The following is a 14,502-nucleotide window of genomic DNA, read 5'->3' on the forward strand; positions in this document are numbered from 1 at the left end:
CTCGTCTCGTATCACCTCGCCGCGCCTTCTCTGCGAGAAACTACACGATTGTACTTATTTACATTTGTTTCAGTTGTCTTTCTATCACTTCACCTTTTAGATCTAAACTGACAGATTAGTGACTATGTTTACTATTGTTTTAATTTCTTTAAAGTAACATGTATAAGCAAGTGGAGAGGATAAAGCGATCGGAATATGTAATGAGGTGTAATTAACACGTTTCGATAGTTCAATATCGGCGACGTCTCCGCCGGCATTAACATCATAGTGTTCGATATTTTATCACCGTTCGTATTTGCTGAGCACACGCACACGCCGCAGCGACATCTTTCAATACAAGTTTCTATTTGCTTTAGCTCCATAAAAGATGCTAGCGGACATGTGATTATGATTTCTATCACAAATATTACAATGTATCGAGATCTGTTTTCACCTGCGAGCTTTCATTGCATGTGTATTTAAAAGCTCTGACAATCTTACACCTAATTGGTAAATATAGACTATAGACACGGAAATCGATATTCAAATGTAATTTATCATTCATCATTAATTGATCATAAAGTACAGAAATAAGCACAGGTTAACTAAATTTCTGCAACGCTAAACTTTATCGAATTACAAAACTTGATACAACATTGGTGTCAAAAAGCTCAGAAATCGGTAGTCTAGTACAATTGCTACCCCTCTGTTTGTAGTTGCTCTATTTCTTATTGATTCATCAAGGCTGTCCTAGTGTGTTCAATTTTGTATCTTAAAGAGTTACTCATTTAGGCATATTATCGTTTGAGTTTATATTTATTAAAGGCGTTAATCAATGGTATGTCCCAAGTTATATCGCTTCGGGATTCCGGGAACTTCTTCGAAGCCGCTTCTTGTTTATCCAAAACATAAGCGAGTCGGCACTTTAATGGCGTCGATGGACGATTTTCACTTTCATGTTCAAATCGTTTTAAAGTGTAACCATCAAGGAATCGAGTGTTATCACGTTTTTAATTGTTACAACGCTTTTTAGAACTGTAAGGGTGTGTAAGATTCCAATTTCTGGAAGAAGACTATCTGAAAGTACATGAATAGAGTTTTTAGCGAGTTTTTATATTACTTATTCCGATAGGATACGAAAAAAATGAAAAAATAATAATAAAAAAAAATATACACCCTGTTTTTAAAAAAAAAATTGAAATGTCTAAGTAGCCATTTAAAAGAAACATTGTAATGTATCTATTGTAATGTATGTAATTAAGTTGCTGGAAATAAAAGGCTTTTTTATTATTTTATTTATTTCTTCCGATAGAAACATCCTTACTTATCCTATTTAATCGAATACAAACATGAGTTCTACAAATATTTATTTGAATTGATAACCAAACGATATAACGTAATTGAGTAGCTACGTAATGTAATAGCTATGAAAATATTTAATCGAATATTGTATACAATAGTCCTCTATTCACATATATTCAAACATCTAGTGGTAGGAATATAAAGGGACAATAAGCACTTTAGCATTAAGACGTAGCTTATAGATTGTGTATGATTCGTATGAACTATAAATATGTGAGCAATGTAAACATTACAACACAGCACGTCGACGTCGCGGGGGCGCTGCGAAATTTCGGGTCATCTTTATTGACTCGTCGATTACGAGCGGCACCTTCTCATCGCTACACTAAATAACTAACAGTTAATGTTATATTATAAAATCACGCACGATGTCCGCACAGCGCCGGTAATTCTGTTTGCTTTGCCATTAGCGTGGGTTTAACTAACGTTATCCTACGTATATGTGTATCTCATATTTGGATCTTCTATAAGTAAGTCAATTATGAATAAGCAATATAAAATGAAATGGAGTAAGTGCTGGATTCAACGTAAATAGTTTCTACATTTAGAGAAGCTGACTAAGGTTCTCCTTAAGGGATTAATCCCTAACAATGACCAGTTTCCCAGCTGTAACCATTCGTTAGTGTTTTAAGTTTAGGTAATTCGGTTCTGAACTACGTAACTTGAGTTTTACCCCGTTAAAAACTGAACTTCAGAAACCAGACATATGACAGGAGTTTTTTGATTATACATATGTTAAGAAATCTAGGTCATTTTGCGAATTTCAAAATATGTTTCCAAAGATTTTCTAAAATCAGTTATTTTATGAACTTTGAGAATAGGGTATTTATTACTTATCTTCACTGGCTCTTTGTAGATATCGAAAATCTTTCAAAAATAATTGTTACAAATACCCGCACTGATGGAACTGCTTAATAAAATCGTGATCGGTTTGAAAATGTAAAGAAAAAAATATTAAATGGAATCCAGTAGCATGGGACCCTGAGAAAGTTAAATTGAAGAATTATCGGACAGATTGACGAATATAACAATAGGGTTCTGTATATTGAAACTAATTTAAAATAATTTAGTTTAGCTCTGGTATAGAATTGAACCTGTTTTAAGCAGCAATGATTTTACTTTACTTTACAATTTGTCTCTTGGAAAGCAATGTTATAAGCAGCTACTAGTTATTCTAATTATTTGGAATGTATGCGAAAATCTTCCAACAAAAATGAAATCATTTAATTCGTAGTTTTCTCGCGGATCCCTAAAACGGTTGAATCAAAGGAGGTTGCGTGTCTCTTGCCCCGGAACGTTTATCCGAACGAAACATTTCACCGATAATAACTCCACACAATATAATAATGCGAATAATAAATAAAAATGGAAATAAAATAATAATTTTAATGTCGTAATTGGGGGCCGGCGGCGGCGCAAAATGCCGACTCCGACTGACGTTTTGGTTACCGACAGACAGGGACTTTAGTTACATCGAAGTCGATTGCAAGTCCTTTTATTGCATATATAAAGGATCATCGATGCTTTCTGCACTTAGTTACAATGAAAATGATTATTCCGTTTAACATTCATCTCAATTAAACAAAATAAATAAAGACGATGTATTTAATCCTGTTTCCTTTTATGATTATGATGTTTCGTTATATTTCTGGAATTAGGATAGGACGACATTTTCAGTCGTAATGTGTCCCTGAGGCGCGCACCGCCATCTGCCGGCGATACTTAACATAAGTTTATATACGTTACACGCAAATAAGGATTGTAATTGAAGAGTTAGGTCTCGAGGCGGTGTGTTTACTGACCACGGAATTATAGGAACATGTTGCAATCCGGATTGTCGATATAAATAGGTATTGAAAGAGTTACTTACTCTTCATATTTTTAGCGGTAGATTGATGTCAAGATAATCAATAAGATAGCAGTAAACAGTGAGAATAGTAATAAACCATATAAAAGGTGTTCAGTTTAGTATCAAGAATTACAGACATCGTAATGTGAACGCCATTATTAAGTTTTTATGTATCGTTGTGACGCCTCGCGACATTTATATGTAATTGTCGGTTCGTCAGTCTGTTGGTTCCAGTAGATGCGTTTCACGCTACGAGCACCTGCCTCTCGAGTACACTTTGAAATAAAACACATAAACATTTAAAACTGTGCCATTATGAGTGATTAAATTACATTTTGTCGTGTATTTTTATTATGAGCGAGTGAGAATTTAATTTCAAAATGGCGTCATAGAGACTATTTGACATACTATTAATACTTTGAATTATAAAGTACTCGCTTCCGTCCGCGAGGAAGTAACATTTACAATTAAAAAAAACCAAAAGTGAATGCCTATGAGTTCATCCACACTATCCCGTACATCTGTGCCAAATTTCATCGAGATCCGTTCCTCCGTTTTGGTTACAAACTCTAATAAACATTCATCCATCCATCTAAACTTTTGCATTTATAATATGAGTAGGATAACTTTCGAGTACTGTGACATTTACAGTAGAATTTGCTTTTCTTATCTAATGTTAAGTTTTGACTACGTAATTTTATTAACATTATGTAGTTCATTGCTAATCTTTTATATTGTTCACAGTCGGCACGGTCAGAAGGTGAGTCGTCAGGGGAGCAGTCGTGTGAGAGTTCAGACGAGGGTGTGGGGCGGGATGCACCAACCCACCAACCACATCAACCACATCAGCCCCACCAACCTCACCAGTTGCACCAACCGCATCAGATGCACCAGATGAACCAGATGAACCACAGCATGAACCACGCCATCAATCACCAGCCGATCAACAACCAAATTAATCAACATCAAAGGAATTCGCCGCGACCTCTTGAAAGAGAACTTAAGGTATTATTTTTGTTTCTTCTAACTAATACTACAAAGGTAGAGGGTGGCAAATGAAGTGTAGATAGATTTTGTGAAAGGGGATATTCGTACGTACGTAAAAGGTCAGGGTGATGACAATCTACAGTATTTTTGATTGCTGCTTAATAGATTACTATCATTTCTCGCTCTTCGTTGTCCTAGGCACGAGATGATTTTGAATCTCTGAAGACGTCGCTCCATCCGCACCTATCATCGCTGGCGTCGCTGGCGCAGGGGGCGCCACTGTCTGCCCCGAGCAGCGTGTTCGCGTTGGCGGGCGGGGGCGCCACGGGGGGCTTCCCCTACGCGCCCCCTGCGTTCCTCGCTCCCGCACCACCACCACCCGCGCAGCCCGCTGGCTCGGCCTCCTCCTCTTCATCTGAAGGCAGCGCCGCCGGCTGGAGCTTTGAGGAACAATACAAGCAAGTCCGACAAGTAAGTTCTCTATTTTTTTAACTCAAGTTTTTATAAATCTGATAACACTGACTGTTAGGAGACACAATGAACATTTTATTAGTATTTTTCCTGTAAGGTAAAAGTTTATGATAAAACGATACATACGTAAAAAATGAAATTCCTGACAACTTAATCATAGATAATCAACAACCCTTCCGCGTGTTCCCCTTTTAACTTATTCAGATCCACTATATGGGGACAAGGTGTGTCCAATAAGCGCTGTTTATTCGCTTATTTCGTCCGTCATAACTCGTTCTCTCTTTGTTCCATATTTCATTGGTTTGTAAGGATTATGTCGAGGGTAACGGAAGAGTGGGCATTGAGTCGTGTAATATTAGGGTGGTGATTCTACTCTCCGAACCTGCATTGCACGGTGCCGTCTTCCGAGGAGCGCCTTAGGGTGCAGCGTCCCAACTCGTTGGGACGCACCGAGGGCCCCTTCCCGGGGCGGTCAGTGGGGCGTCGCGGTGGCAAGCGCAAGCGATCCCGTGGCGTCCCACACAATGGCCAGGAGGGAACGAAGGGGTTTAGTGCGGTATGCCCCCCACTATGGGGGGAGAGTCCCACATAACTCTCGTGTCTGCCCAGAGGCATGGAGTATGCAGAAAGCATTCCCCTTCGGAAAAAAAAAAAAAAAAAAAAGGGTGGTGATTCTATTAGGGGTCGAAGTAAACATGTTTGCTTCACGCATTTTTGAATGCACAAAATAATAAAAACATCTTACACTAACTTCTATGTATAGGACCGATCAGTAATGTAAATATTGTGGACTTACTGTTTCCCGCGACTTGGTCCATATGAAAATATGCAATAACAAAAAAGTATAGTCTATGTTACTCACAGATAAATTACCTTTCTAATGATGAAAGATTTTTTAAATTCGGCTTAGTAGTTTTTACGTGAATCGAATACATACAAAAATACAAAATTTTCCTCTTTCTAAAAATTAATTAAATACAAAGTCAATAACCGTCTGGCTGTGTCTATTACACTCATTGTAGATATGTCAATGGATATCATACTTTGGAATCTACCAATTCGTTTATTCTACTAGAGGATATTTTAATTCCCGTTTCCTGAGAAAGGGTATCCAGGTGTTTATTTGGCGAAGATTTCTCAGGCTAATAAGCTGTTAACTTATTGATCATTGGATTATATCGACGCATACGATCACGCGTCTCTGCTTTGTTACTAAGCGATGAAACGAACGCGGTTGTGCGAAAATTCTTGAAGCGGTATAAAGGTAGCTGTTCACGCAACGACTCGATGCAGGTACGAATATTTTAAGTAATTTTTTTTCTACAATATTACATATTGCTAATCCTTTTAGTGATGTTGTAATGATTTTAGACTCCAGTAATAATTGAGTTGTTTTAAATATAGAGTGAACTATAATATTAATTTTTATTATTCGTAGCTATGTTTCTAGACGTAAGCTCCGTATCATAAGCGATTCCAGAAGTACTTAGGTCTTACTTGTCGGATCTTTTCATATGTTATGACCTATTTAAAATTACTTAATATTGAAGTAAACTTTCCCACAGCTGTCGCGCAATCGCATCGTGAATGGCCGCCTTTCTCATTGTTGTGAGACAGCTATTCATACCCATATTATTGAAGTCAAATTAACGTGTTAACTGCTTTTATCCCGTTCGCGTGCTCGCGGCGGAGGCTTCAAAGGACTCAAATCGATCAACCTCTTTTCTGAAAGAGTATTAATAACCCATTTGTCTGTAGACATTTCACTTTATATAAAACCTTCGCTTTATAAATGCAGTTACATATACGAAAAATGATTGATTGGTTGTTGATATAATTGAATAACTTATTGGTTGGTTTTCTTTATATAGTACTAGCTGTTGCTCTCGACTTCGCCCGCGTGAATTAAATAAAGTAGTAAAAACGTAACCTATGTTACTTAGTGATAACATAGCTTTTTAATGGTGCAAAAATTATGTAATATGTCTAGTAGTTTTTGAGTTATTTTAATACATACAAAAATTTATGAATAAAAATCTTTCCTTTTTATAATATTGGCATAGATATAGCAGTATGTAATCGAACAGAAAGACAGATGTGATAATTACAGATTTAAATTTCGACACAATATCCATTGCGTATGTACATGTTACCTCCATACAGATCCCGACTTATTGTACTCTATATAACATTTCGCAAATATGGTTAATTTAAAGAGTGAAAAGCGATGTTTGTTCGTGTTTAATGCATCTCACATTGGTCGCCTTTCACCGGCGCCATACGGCCGCGTCACGAGCTCTTTGTGGTGGATCTTGTGGGCTCGGCACGTGTTAATGCCTCCTACATGACGTGTCGTATGACAATGGTACCGAGCACACACAATGCTGGCTGTAAAATAACGTGCGAAACAGACCAAAGCAACTTTGTCGAGGTGAGAATATCGCCTAATTAAATATTACATTACGGTCGAGAGATATCAAATTGAACCAAAATCAATAAAATGATTTTACTATCTTATGTTTTGATTTATACGCACATTAAAGTAAGACCATAATATCTATGATTTTGTATTGAATTTATGGTATGAAGATATTATCTTACTAATATTACAAATACGAAAGTTTGGGTGAATGAATGGATGTTTACCAGTTAACATCAAAGCGGTAGCATGGATTTGGATCAATGGCAATCTTTATCCTAATTAAAAAAAAATCCATGCGGACGGAGTCGCAAGCTACAGCTAGTATCTTACTTATAATGTCAAATTGATAATGAAGTATTTCAAACATTTTTCTATTTAGAATTGTCACTTATTATAATATTGCGGATTAAGGAGGCCGCTTGCTCGTTTGCCACCATATATTTAAAAAAAAAAGTTTTTTAGTCTACAAACATCCATTCATCCATCCAAAGTTTTGCATTCGCAGTGCTATCAAGATTAATTTTGAATATATTTGATGTTTGTTGGTAATATTTAGGAAGTTTTAGTAGTATATAATATTTTACATTAGTATACTTTTCTACATTCATATTTGAAACTTAGAAAAAACCCTAACTCAAATTAAAAATTCATATCTAATAAATTTAATTGCCATTTAAAAAGTTTCTCTTTAATAACATTATTTAATGCAAATGTCTCTTGTTAGCCAGACCGTTTCAGAGGCGGCCATCGTTCTCTAGTAATTTGTTGTCGAAGACAGTCTTATGTCCTGTCAACTACTGGTCCTACTCGCCCTATGAATAACTATTGAATTACTACAATCGCTAGACGATTCTGTACTTTATACAGTTGTAATAAAGTTCTGAATTAAATTGTCGATGTTGCAATTATGTTGGCAGACATGATAGTCTATAAACGTTGTTGTGAACTTATTTCTCGACCCTAAATCATCATAGCGAATTATTGTTGTGCTGTCCTTTTATTAGCTGTCATTACAGTGTTGTTAAATTGTCGGAAAGCAGACATAAGTTGGGGCGATTTTAATATCTTCATTCTTTTTACTCACGTATGAAGTATTTTTTGAAGCTAATATTTTAAAATAAAAGATGGGGACATAAACCAGAAAGTGTTAAGAATGAATGTGGATGGCTACAAAGGAAAAGGAAAAATGAAGAAAGCATGGATGGATTGTGTGAAAGAGGTTATGCACCCTTTTCTTGTTAGTGTATCTGTAGAGATACATCTTTTTTTTTTTTTACTATTTTTTCTAAACACCTTGGGTCATCAAGGTTAGGTGCTATGAATATTGTTTTCATATTCGAAAAAATAAAATTCTGCCAAGTTAAGGGTGAAATGAGTGGTTTGATAGAGATGTATGGAAGAGCAGCACATACTGTGCCGACCCTCCACAAGGGATAAGGGCAAGTTGATGAATAATTTGAAATAAAGAAAAACGTAGTGAAAATTCTATAAAGTCTGTTTGTTGAAATCGTCTGCAGTTTAGCACTTTTGATCTTATTTTTAATTTAGACTTTAAGGGTTGCCTTACACTGCTGGCTCTATCGACTGCTTAATTGCCCGTGAGTCCGTGTATTGTTTATAGTGGCTATACGTTTTTGCTAAAAAACATGGAATCAAATGCCTATCGTCCTTTAGTAAATGTGTGATTCAATTGCGTCACGTCGCGCACGTCTGGCGCGCGTTTGTCTCGCCCGCTAGGGGGCGGCCGTGTCGCACCGCACACTCATGCATGCCATTTGTCTGCTCAGTAAGTAATTGGAACATTGCACTTTTATGTCATTTGTGAATTACTAAATTTAGTGCTTCTATCAAAACAGATTTCTAAAATAGTCCAGGATTTAAATATGATGAATATGTCACGATTATTTGTCAAAGAACAATTATTATAATATTTATATGTTATTTAGAGATTTATTGCTAAATCATTGGATTCTAATATTGTAGAGGAATCATTTGTATTTTGTATGTATTGAAATAACTCAAAAACTACTGGGCAAATTTTAAAAATTCTTTCACCATTAAAATGCTACGATATCCGTAACTAACATGTTTTTTTTATCGCACGTGAAGTCGCGCATTACAGCTAGTAACTAATAATTCGACAAAAGACATCGATGCTTAACGAGTAACTTGGTTTTCAAGTTCGACAAAGTTTACTCATAATTTAATAATTTAAAAATGTCATGAAAACAATAGAAGATTAGTGTTTTTTCTATAGCACTTTCTATTCGCCCTTTAAAATGCCACACGTTACAGTCAGTAGCGATGTTGCTACCACTAAAGCATTCAGGCAGACTTATCTTGTTACACAATAAGATGGTCGTAAAACAGGTGACAACACATTACCACACCCATGGCCCCTAATCTCTACAGGCTTGTTTTAAATGCCACAAATGCACGTGTCCTATTAGATTCGCCTTCAACCTTTTTAAAGTGCCAGTACGTTATGGTTCGGTAAAAAAACAAATGTTTTTTTCTAACTGGCAACCCAAACGATTAGCCAAGTGAGCCATCGAGCAAGTATTCGAGTGTTTCGAATATTTATTTCGTCTAGACGTGTTATCAGTTGGGCGCTTTCGATAGGTTTATCGTTTTGGATGGAATGTTTTATACACTTGAAGGATTACAAAGATATGTGTTGAATGATTCAGGAATTTCTCTAACACGGTAGTTCGGCTACACGTAATATAAAATATAATAAGGGCTTGTCCCACCAAATTGTCTGATAATAATCCAACGTGTTAAATATTTGATGGAAATAGCGATTTTTGTTACCTTATCTGACAGTGACGTCATTTTTAAGCTATCTGAGTCTCTATCAGCCAGTGGTGGGGCAGGTCTTTGATGTTCCATAGTTTTAAGTGAGAATTCAATCATAGTTCTGCCTATTTTTCTAATATTATCCATTTTGTAAATAAATCAGTGTGCGGTCTATTAGTAGAAAATACTTACAGACTATGTCGAATTTTAACAACCACCTTACTTAATATAATTTAGTTACTATTACTGGTTATACCAAAACTTAATGGCATGTTAAACGTGACTCCATTATCGGCGCAATGCCTTTGTGATAAGAACTTAAATGGCATAAACAAATCCGTAATGGTCTAATCGATGTACTTTACTTCTTTCTAGTAAACATACAAACGAACAACAAATTAGTGAGACGTTAAAAAGCATTAACTTCCGAACCTAATTAAGGTGCACTATTTCTTTGTTATTGTATTAAATTTTATAAAGAGTGCAGCAATTAAAAAAGAAATTTACTACACTAATTTTATAAATGTGAAAGTTTAGATGGATGGATGTTTGTTAGAGCTTGTAGCCTAAACGGCTGAACGGATTTCGATTAAATTTGACATAGATGTTGAGGATAGTCTGGAAGAACACATACAACAGTGTTATTTTTTTAAATCCCACGCGAACGGAGTCGCAGGGGAAAGCTAGAGTAATTTAAAAGGAATTAGTATTTTAATTCATGTAGAGTAGAAATATGGAATTAAAATTAGCTATCTCTGTTTATTCCGATTGTCACAGGGTTTTTTATTGGTTATAGTTTTGCGTGCGGTACACTATGGTACATGATATCGGGCGCACGCTGACGCACCCCAGCTGACTCGCTATTTCTGTCCGACAGTGTACGGGGGTCGTTATTTCTATGCAACTTATGCGATACGAAACGACAACATTCATACGTTATCTGTACTAAATGCTATTTTTGTAATTTATTTTTAATAACCATAATAATTAACGGATAGGATGTGTTATCGCAAGAGGTTTTTACTGTGTAGATATTGTAATAGAGATAGTTTTTAATTGTTTCTGTATTATATGACGTAATTAACTTATTGTGGCATTTGTTTTGGTACATAATGATACGAACTATCCTTGATTTTTCACTTTTGGAACATACTATATAAGAAGATATATTTTCATCTATCTTATTTCAAGATAACGACAAAGGTTTCAATATATTAGTATAAGTATTTCAGCAGTGGAAACCCACGTTTAAAATAATACTAGAAGATAATAGTATTGTAGAATAATAGTATTTGTAAATAATAAAATATTTAATTATAGACATACAAACCCACACAATAGTAGACTTCTCATTTACTGTTTACTTACCTCGATTTATAATGTTTTAGCAATCGAATCATATGAGTTTGTTAAATAATTTTTAACAGCTCTGACACATAATTACTAGGTTTACAGAAAATGCGTAATTTATTCGGCACTAAGGACCATAATAAACTTGTATTTATAAAGCGGCCGTGAAGTGTGCGAATCAAACGCAAACATATTACTATAAAACATAAAATATCTGGTCTGTAGTACACAACAGGAGTATCCAAAGCTATGAGAAATTTGAAAGATAAGCAAATAAAAAAACAGAGCAGTAAGTATATTTCGGTTAAGATTTGGCTTCGATTTATCTGGCTGCTAAATGGTTCGTTGGGATGAGCAAAATCTATGTAAATTTTCTACCCAAGTTAAATTAACTTCGGTTGCAGTTAGTCTCCTCTGCACTGTATCTTAAACGTAAACATGTTTATAAATGCTACAATATTTTTCTGCATAATAGGGGATAGACCACCCAACCACTATTTTTGTTAGATATAATGTAAACCTTTTAATAACCATCGTTAAAAATATATTCTGCAGTCCCAGTGGTTCAAATGGCCATCCTAATTCGATATGTTTGCCATATGTATCGACTCAGCGCACATTATAGTGTCGGGTGGCAGTCGGCCCGTCACTCCGACCACTATGCAACTCTATTTATAAATCGGATTGCATCCGAGATGCTACTAATTGAATTGATATGAATATCATAATCGAGTTAAGTTTTATTCTATGATATTTTATATTGTAACTGGCTGATAGATATCAGGTTTTAGATTCAATTAGTCTGATTCAATCACTGTTTCTTTGATTTTAAAATTTGATTTGATTCTTGATGTTTTTCCGCGATAAATTTAGTCCATAGATTCTCTGGTTCTAGGCGAAGTTTCCAATTGTGTTGTTGTTATTGTTGTTATTGCAACTTAATTGGATTATTTTTATAATAATATATACAAATTGGTACATTGAAATACCTCTAAAAGAAATGTGTACTTGAGATAAGCACTTATACTAACAGTGTTTTGTTTTAGCATTGTCAATTTAAATAAAGTTTATGTGATAAGTTTCGTAGTTGTGTGAGGGCTGAGGCTAGCATAGCCTCCCTTACTGGAGGGGCGGCCGCAAATAGCCGTCGCACGGGACAAGCTTACCATCTGCTCCACTATAAATAGCACCCTCAATGTAGTACCAAGGACGTCATTGTTTATCTCATTGTTTTAATCAAATTACAGGTTATAAAATTGTTGCAATTACATTTGTTAAAGTTGTCAATTTTTGTTTTAATTAGGATCCACACTTATGTTATAGTTTTTCAAATTAAACTGAAATTGTACAGTAACGTAAATTTGTAAACAACTGATTATAGCATACAAAACAAGTAAGATGTAATATAAAATCGTAATAACTACTAAAATTCCTTTTTAACAGTTTAATATGCAGAAATTATGCCATTTAAAACGGAAAGATATATTGTAGACTTATTAATATTCGTTCATAATGAAATACAGTCATAAACCAAATACGGTATCGTCTGAATATTTAAATAACAACTTCCTTTACGTGAAACCCCTAAATCGAAGCCGAAAAACATTTGGTTAGCAGTTTTTGTTCTATGCATTCCAATAAAATGTTTATCACCGAGCACATGTGGCCCGGCCTCTTCACTGGAGATTATTCTAAAATTTCCAGATTGCCACCCCCGGGCAAAAAATAAATAAATCCAGACTCCGCACAAAAAGTTGTCCCGAATACTCGAGATCCCCCTTGAAACATCGATTTACCGTTACAAGAGCGACTTAATTATGCATGTACTTATTAATTAGTCTTGAAAACTGTAGAATGCTATTTACAAAAAGTTAATTATTTTAATGAACTTTAAATATAAATAACATGATTATTGAAATTAATTCGTTAATTATTATTTGCACTGGAAAATTTATTGAAAGAAATACATTTTTAGTGTTTATCAATTGAGGATTATAACGGATATTTTGATGGCAAAATACCAATTAAGATATTCATTTACTACATGTTTTATTTAAAAAAAGTGTTTATGATTTACAGTTAAAATCTAAATTACCTTATAATATTGTATGATAATTTTACTAAAAAAATAACTGAAGTTATTACTGGCCGATTTCAATATGTTTATCATCATTAAAAATCTATGTTATCGCTTAGTAACATAGTCTATATTGTTAAATTTCATATGGACGAAGTCGCGAGCAACAGCTAGTGAATGAATATAGATGTGTATGTGTGTATTTACATGAGTATGTTGGTGTGAGTGCGCGATCAGTGTTGGGGCTGCGCAGGCGCAAGCACAACCCGCGGGTTATCATTTCCTGTTCTCATTTTAAATTTACAACATAATGTTTTTTGCCTACACCCGGGATGCTGAAGTTTTATTATTTCACCGTATCTCCTGAAATACCGCCCGTTTTCCTACCCTTATGGATATTATACAACAATTACAACAGTCATATCAAATATGGTACCTTTACCATGGCAAATTAAAAGCATAAAAGTTATGTATTACGAAGTTCAACACGATGTTATTGCTGTACAAATTGAGTTATTGTTTTTATTGAATCGCCGCGTGAGAGGTCCATGGTGCTATACCAAGCTTCACGGGCGATAAAATGTCGCGCAGTGATTTCAATTTTTATACGAGTAATTGTTTATTAGGTCGCGCTCGGCTGCCGAGACTCGCTTTGTCGGCTGGCGACAGTGGCATTTTATAGCCACCGATTCGATTCAGCCTAGGCTGTACGTACCCAGAAGTTACCTTAAGTATTACCTGGGAAGTGTTTTATTTGCTTTTTTATCTTTGTTAAATATCTTTTATCTCTTATTATATCTTTTGTTAATGCATTTATTACTCTATCAAGTCTCCATAAAATTGTACTCATTATATGTCTATGAATTTAAGAAAAAATAATATAATGCAATATGGTAAATAAAAATATTTAAACACTCCTATGTGGTAATACTGGGAACCCTAACAATCGTCTTGTCAAAACATCGCGCGTCCTTTGATCAAGCCATCATTACAAGAGTTCCTAGAAATCACTTAATGAGTTACACGGTAATATACAACCTGTAATGATTCAGAAATACGCTGTATTTTCACTTTCTATCGTAGAGAACAGGACAAAATACAACGCATGTGTTCCAATACAAACGCGAATAACTCTCATCATAGAAAAACTGCACAATTTACAAAGAACTAGACATTCCCATAAAAAAAATATTTTATATTCAATCA

At 35.0% G+C, this 14,502-nt stretch overlaps 1 protein-coding gene across 1 annotated transcript in view; it reads left to right on the plus strand.

Annotated features, from left to right (window-relative positions):
* The window catches only part of LOC106102123 (protein dead ringer), a 104,049-nt gene that overhangs the window by 35,416 nt on the left and 54,131 nt on the right, over positions 1–14,502 (plus strand). The window contains exons 2-3 of the mRNA XM_013281533.1: positions 3,935–4,195; positions 4,376–4,648. Of these exons, the coding sequence (XP_013136987.1) occupies positions 3,935–4,195; positions 4,376–4,648 (534 nt within the window). The remainder of the gene's footprint in view (positions 1–3,934; positions 4,196–4,375; positions 4,649–14,502) is intronic.

The sequence above is a fragment of the Papilio polytes genome, unplaced genomic scaffold (genome assembly GCF_000836215.1).
Source record: "Papilio polytes unplaced genomic scaffold, Ppol_1.0 DF823923.1, whole genome shotgun sequence".
Classification (NCBI taxonomy): Eukaryota; Metazoa; Arthropoda; class Insecta; order Lepidoptera; family Papilionidae; genus Papilio; species Papilio polytes.